This window comes from Cannabis sativa, chromosome 1 (assembly GCF_029168945.1).
Source record: "Cannabis sativa cultivar Pink pepper isolate KNU-18-1 chromosome 1, ASM2916894v1, whole genome shotgun sequence".
In the NCBI taxonomy this organism is placed as follows: Eukaryota; Viridiplantae; Streptophyta; class Magnoliopsida; order Rosales; family Cannabaceae; genus Cannabis; species Cannabis sativa.
The window spans coordinates 11,740,810-11,748,270 of record NC_083601.1 but is presented as its reverse complement, the minus strand read 5'-3'; the positions used below and the strand labels follow the sequence as shown (position 1 = coordinate 11,748,270).

The following is a 7,461-nucleotide window of genomic DNA, read 5'->3' as shown; positions in this document are numbered from 1 at the left end:
TTATACGCGCTTTTATTTTATTGTATACTTTTGTAAAATAGATAGATTGAACTCAATTTTTTTTACAGCAAATTATATTAAATTTCTTAAGTATTTACAGTATTGTATATAACAATAATGAACATTATTATATTATAAAAAAAATTAAAATTAAAACTATCTAAATAAAAAAAATATGAAAGGGTGTATCAATACATTAATTTTTAGAAATGCACTGTGTTTTAGTGTTGGCGATTCGTGTAATTGTATGGGAAAATTACATTGGGACACGTTTTTTCCCATTTATTTCTAATAATACCGTTTCTCTTTAAATTATTAAGTTTACCGTCAGTTTTACCGTTTTTGATTTTTATACAATTTTTTTATTTTTTGGCTTCTTCAACACGCTTAGTGGATGAGAGGGGCTGACGTAAGTGTCAGTTGAAATGTGATAGGCGTCTTATCAGTGTGGGCGCGTGGGCACGTTTCAGTTTTTGAATTTTTTTAAAATTTTCACCCAAAAGGTGGGTTGTAAACCCAAACCGCCTATATGCCTATCAATATAAGTGTTATTTCCATTTTTTCCCAACTTCATTTCTTTTCTCTAAACGTTTAGTAATGGTGAAAACACGTTCGTCTACATCTCCATCCGCGTCCTCCAAGGCTATGAATCCGAAGAACAAATCGAAAGAAACAATGTCCGAGGGTAGTGATAGTGGAGAGTCTGAGCTTTCTTCGAAGAGGAAGAGGAACAATGTCGGGTCTAAGAAGGGGAAACATGCAGATCGTCCGTTGAAAAAGATGAAGCAAGTGATTGAAGAAGAGGATGTTGAATATGATAGTGACGATTTGGAGATTGGAGTTCCAGATAGTATTAAGGTATATATATTTTATATTTTGTTGTAATTTTTTTGGTTTATTGTCTGATTTAATATTCTGGTTTTGATGGATTTTATGGTTTACGGATTTGTTTTTGGATTTTTGTTCTTTTTTTTCGGTTTTCAATTTAAGTTATTGCATGTGTGTTATTTTTTTCCTTTTGATGTTTTTTAGTTGTGTTTAGGGTTTTCTATGGTTTTTTTATTGTTTTTTTATTGTTCAATAATTTTTAGTATATACATTTCAAATATTAATTTATTTTTAGTGATTATTATGTTTCGGTTATTTTAGGGTTTACAGTTTGTATATATAATTTTTATTTTATTGTAATTTTTTTAGTCTATTTTGTTGTTTTTAAATTTTGTTTTGATGGATTTATTGGTTACGGTTTTTATTAGAAATGTATGTACTCTTTTTTGGTAAACGTAACCGTTGAGTGGAAGTGTTTGTCGATGAAAGTTATGATTAATTTGATTTCTTGAAATTCGATCATATCTAACGAAACTAATTTTTTGAAAAAATATCATGAACTGTGATGGCCATGAGTTTTGTTTTGGCGAAAGGAATATCATGAACTGTGTTTGTATCTTTTCTTGTTTTTTGTTTTGGCGGAAGGAATATTTTCTTGGGTTTTAATAACTTAGTTGTTTATGAAACCGAAACGATTGTTAAACAAGAACTTCTAATATTATGGCAGTTTCTATTGTAACAAAAGGGTTTATCGGAAAGTTTAAACACCAAAGATTAATTGAAAGGCTTTTTGAGCAATTCTGTTGTTCAGTTGATAAAATATGTCAAATTATAGCTTGACCCAAAATGTTATATTTTTCTCCCCTTATCGTACATGTTGATAAACAATGAGAATAGAGAGTAGACAGTGAGTGAAATAGAGCCATAAGAAGAGTGTTGCTAGTATTTCTAATCATGTATACTGTTTAAGTGTTGTAATTAACTAATTATCAAGTTGTTAAGACATTACATATATTTATCTTTAAAAAAAGGACTCAGAAATTTTGTGTAGATTGTGCAACTAATTGCATTGTTAGGAACTTGTTTTGAATGTGATGACCATGATAATCAATATTGGGATCAAGACCCACGAGTTTTTGTTTTTTCTTCTCAGAGTTAAATATGTATTGGTGTATTCACTTTATAAGTTTGATTTTCCCATTTTGAAATGTTTTGGACTATTTTGTTTGTGTTTTGTAGTTGTGGTAGAATGTATATACGTTTTAGTTTATAGTCAAAAAAGTGCTTTTTTAGTGTTATTTCTGTTATAGTTTAGTTTTACAGAATCTTTATGTTGCTTTTTATTTGGGATTTTTGGGTGTTTTATTTCTAGTAGAATGTATATACGTGTTAGTTTATAGTCAAAAAAATGCTTTTTTAGTGTTATTTTTGTTATAGTTTAGTTTACAGTATCTTTATGTTGATTTATGTGTTTATTTATTTTTGTAGGAGTGGGAGCAATATTTTAAACCTGAGAGTCGTGTTAAGGGTAAGATGATTTTCTTCCCTAATACATTGGAGAACAAAGTGATTGCAAATATCAATGCTAAGTTGAGCCCTGAACAAATTAGGCTTTTTCGTAAATCATGTTTTGGTCATTTGTTAGACATGAAACCAATTTTATATCAACCTCAGTTAATACATAATGCTCTGCTTAGGGAGGTACATCAAAAAAATGAGAAGGAGATGTGGTTTAAGTTTGGGTGTGAAAATTTTAGGTTTAGTTTGGCTGAGTTTGCGGTCATAACTGGTTTACTGTGTAATGGTGATAATGATATGAAAAAGTATGCAAAAAGGGAGAATGCATTTGTTGATAAGTATTTTTTCGAGCAGCAAGTCACTCATGGTGCGGTTGAACAAAGATTTATGTTTAGTGAGTTCAAGAGTGATGAGTATGCTGTTAAAATGGCAATTTTGTACCTTCTTACCAATGGGTTGATTTGTAGTCCTGCTGTAAAAAAAGTTTCTGATGAGTTGATGAATATTGTGGGGCTTGGTGAATATGATAGTTTCCCTTGGGGGAAAATTGTTTTTGATCTTACATTGCACAATTTGATGATTGCTTTGAGGGGCAGAAAAAGAACAGATTTGTCTGATGATTCATGTGGTAAGGGAAAAGCTAAGGTGAAACGCAAACAGACGAAAGAAAATAGTAAAACATACAAGTTACCTGGTTTCCCTTATGCATTTATGGTCTGGTTGTATGAAACTATTCCGTTATGTCTTAAGGCATCTATATGCCAATATGATGCTTCGCAAGAGTATAGGATTTGTAGGTGGTCAAGTACTGGAAATCCTAACTCTGGGGAGCTGGATAGGAAAATTTTCATGTCATCAAAGGTAAATAAGTATTTATTAAAATTATGTAGTTGTTTCTGTTTACTGGTGTGATATATTTTTTGTAAACTTATATGCTTACTTTTTCTCGTTTTTTTACTTTTTTTTTTTTGTAGCTGAAAGCTCAAGCTATTCTCCCCACTGATGTTGAAAGGAAGATGATGAAACTTGAAGGTTTTGATTTCCCCTTGTTGGAAACTTCTGAAGATGATTTTGATGATGAGCCATTACAAAGGAAGCATTATGAGAAAGGTGACCCATCTGGTATACAGAGAAGTTATGGTGTGGGGAAATCTGATCTAGTAGAGTTAAAGAACAATGTGAAGATGCTTGTTGGTAATCAAACAAAAATTGATGAGTCTTTGAGTTTGTTGAGTACTGAGATGAAGTGTAGTGTTAAGGAATGTGAGTTGAATATGAAGTCTTATATCGATGCAAAAATTGATGGAAGTTTGAAGTTTTATTTGGACATGAAGTTCAATGAGTTGAGAAATTGCTTTTTAAGTGGAAATGATGGTGGAAATGTTGTAGTGAGCGATGAGGATACTTTTAATATGGTATGTGTTTAAGATTATTTTTATTTGATAGTGTGTATTTTTTATTTATTGAGTATGTGATTAGTTATAATGCTGTGTTTTTATTGTGTGTATTGTATTTTATTTTCAGAATGATGATGACCTTGTTTTGACAAATGAAGAAGAGCCAGTTGTGGAGGTAATTTTAGTTAATTAAGAAACTATTATGTTTACTGTTTTTTAATTAGTTGTTAGATTAATTATTGGGTTTTATGTAAACTGTTTTTTTTTTTTATGTAAACTGTTTTGATTATTTTTGATAATATTTGTAATATAAAGTTAAACTTTTGTTTAGGTTGAAAAAGCTGGAGATGAAATGTTGGTAGATAATAAGGTAACTTTTTTAAATTTTAATATTGGTGTAAATTATTAGGATTATTTTTATTATTTTTGTAGTGTAATGTGAAATTATATACAGGTTGAGGAAGTTTTAGATGTTACGAATATAGAGAATAAGGTAACTTTTTTTTTTATTGTAGTTTTTATTGTAGTTTACTTGTTATATTTAGAAATCAGTAACATTTTTGGTTTATGATTTGTTTTTTATTGTAGAATGATGGTGGTAGTCAGCCTACTTTTGATATAATGTGTTTTATTACATCCCAACCTGGTGATGAGAAAGGGGATGATGACAAGAAAGAAGTGGTTGATGATGATCATGAGATGTTCAAGAACGGATCTAACAAGTTAAGGGAAGATGATAATGATGGCGATGACAAGGTTATATTTTGTGTTTTATTTATATATTTTGGTATGTGAGTTATATATATTTGCATATTGATAATTTATTTTTTTATTTTTTTATTTTGTTTTTTGCAGGGTATTGGTGGTGATGGGGTTGGTGCCAAGGAAGTTAAAGGTGGAGGTAATGTTGGTGGATCTAGTGGTGGAGTGAGTGCTGGGGAGTCAGCTGTCAAAGAAGGCAAGGAGGTAGTTAGTGTAAATGAGAAGGTTGCTGATGATGAGATGATTTATGAAGAAACCAAAGAGTTTACTGGTGCAACTGAAAAGTTGGGTGATAGTCAAGGTACAGAGGATAGTATAACACTATCTGCTTTAGAGAAGATCAATGATATTGAGGAAACAATTGCAAAGGTATTTTTATGTTCGTGTTTGGTAATTGTTATGGATTATTAGGTTGTTTTTTTTTTTAACTGTTTTTTTTTTTTGTAGGGTAAGGTGTTGCACAAAGAAGTAATGGCTTCTAATCAGAGGAATATTGCAAAGGTTCCATGTTTTAAATGTTTAATTATTATCTACCAACATTTATTTTTTAATTTTGTTTATGTACTTATTATTGAAACTTTTTAATTTATTTTTATTATTACTATTTTTATTTTTAAAATTGGTGTTTGTTGGTAGGATTTGAATGTAGAGTTTACGCCCAAGGTTGTTAAAAGGGCTGCGAAGCCTGCATCTGTAATGAAGAGTCCTTACACAACAAATTTTGGTTCGGCCAGCAGTGGTAAACCAACTGGTGAAGTGTATGGATTGTTTCCATTTTCAAATGGATTGATGGCCATGCCAGATGAGCTTCAAGTTAAATCATTTGAGCAATGGTTCAAGGCTGGTTTCAATGATAAAAACAAATTGAAGAAGTTCAAACAAGAGGATCGAGTATTGAAGGTGCCATTAGATTTTGTTGTTGTGAAGGTTAACGATAAAATGTGGTTTTACGATCTGAGAACCCCGGGGAGAAATTTATCATGTTCGGTTAGTATTTTTTTCTTATGATATATTGATGGGAGTTTTGTTTTTTTATGTTTGTGTTTGAGTTTTCATTTATTTGTTTATAATTTATGTTTTTTTTTTATGTTATACGTTATGCAGCATATTGATGTGTGCTTTTATTACTTGAGGAAGCAAATTAAGTATGACAAAAGTGTGAGGGTTGCTGCCAGCACCACTGATTGTTTTTTTGCAGCCCATATATTTGATTTGTACAACAAGTTTTGTGCAAATGATGAGGATATTAATTCTGTTCCTCGGGACACTAAGGCAGCTGCGTATATTGCGGGATTTGGCTTGTTGTGTGGTAAACCATGGTTCGTTTTAGATTTCATGCTATTTCCGGTCAATGTAATGGCTTTGGCACATTGGATTTTGTGCGTCTTTGACATCAAGATGAGATGTCTTAAGGTGTGCAATTCTTTGAGGCGTGGAAAGTTTAAGGACAGTCGCAGTTTTGTGAATGCATTTGCTGTTATTTTGCCGATTTTATTGTCTCATGTGGATTTCTATGGTCGGAGGTCTGATATTGACAAGAGCACTCAGTATTTTCAGGGAGTGAAGGATACAGATCCATTGGAAATTGTTTTTATAGATAAATTGCCTCAACAAGATCAGTGGTAACTATATTGTATATTTTTTATTTTTTTTTATTAACATTTTAGTTTACGATGGTTCTGACTGTTATTTTTATTCTTTATTTTGTAGTGACTGCGGTGTATTCGTTATAAAGTATGCTGAATACTTTATACATGAAATGATCAACAATGTCCCCAAAACTTTGAATATGGATTTCGTCCGAAAGAAGATGTGCGTTGAGCTTTTTGTGCATGCTATGAAGAAGGAGTTGAATGGATATGAATCTGGTTCAGAGTTTACTGGGAAGATGCCCAAAGCTACTAGGGGAGCTTTGAAGATTGGATGATTAGTGTTACAATTACTATCGTTTAGTTTAGACTGTTATTTTGTGGTTTCCTGATGTTTTGTAATTAGCACTTGTAGTATTTTGCAAACTTTAACATGTAGTTTTTGGTTTTATGTAACTGTTGTGTGTTGTGGAACACTTAATTAGGTGGTATACGGACCTTGTATGTTGTGGAACATTATTTTGTGTAAATGAAACTTTTGTGTACTTAAGAAACTAATTAGTTTACTTTTTTCAATTGATGATTAGTTTACTTTTTCAATTGATGATCAATCTAATTAAAATGGATTTTTTTTTTTTTTTCAGGAAACAAATCACTATCATCAGATATTTTTCTTGTTTACATATCGATATGAGAGGGTAACAGGTACATTTTTTTTTTTATAATTGGTGTGAGGATACGAATAGGTAATAGATATATTATTTTTTTTATTTTTTATTTTTTAAAAAATTGCATATTAATTTTCATTTGAAGATCATTATAAGAAAATATAAAACCTGAAATGGATGGATATGGGTAACATGTTTGTTTATTTTTTTGACATGTTTTTGTTTTTGTAAAATCAGAGGAACCATTATGTTCATAATAGTCCAAGACATAGTACTAATGTAGTACTTATTACTTTAAGTATCAAATGTTGTGAAAAAATGCTATTTTTTTTTAAGTACTGATGTTCTTTCTCTTTCGGGTTGGCTTTGGAACTGGTTCATTTTTGCACGATCTTTTGTTGTGTCCTTTTTGGTTGCATGATCCACATTTGACCTGTGTTTTTGTTTCCAGCACACCTTTGTACCTTTGTTTTTTTGGCCGCCCTGCTGGCCTCTTGTGTGTTGGGGGTAGAACAATCATATCTTTTATATGATCCGGTATATCCCAAGTTGTAGAATCTGCTAGTGGGAAGATATTATCTTCATATGTTGACAAAAAAGCCTTTTTTGTGTAGTAGTAAGAGCAGTAGCTGTAGCATGATAGATTCCTTTTGGTTAACACAGCCATTGCATGTGAGCAAGACATTTCATCATATTCAA

At 31.1% G+C, this 7,461-nt stretch overlaps 1 protein-coding gene across 1 annotated transcript; it reads left to right on the top strand.

Moving 5' to 3' along the window:
* The first annotated feature begins 253 nt into the window (after positions 1-253).
* LOC133030919 (uncharacterized) lies at positions 254-7,460 on the top strand. The gene is made up of 12 exons (XM_061103969.1): positions 254-858; positions 2,317-3,207; positions 3,321-3,761; positions 3,871-3,918; positions 4,075-4,113; positions 4,198-4,236; positions 4,332-4,499; positions 4,599-4,874; positions 4,953-5,006; positions 5,142-5,492; positions 5,610-6,127; positions 6,216-7,460. The coding sequence occupies exons 1-12, from the start codon at positions 598-600 to the stop codon at positions 6,430-6,432; spliced, it is 3,303 nt and encodes a 1,100-aa protein (XP_060959952.1). The 5' UTR covers positions 254-597; the 3' UTR covers positions 6,433-7,460.
* The last annotated feature ends 1 nt before the right edge of the window (position 7,461 follows it).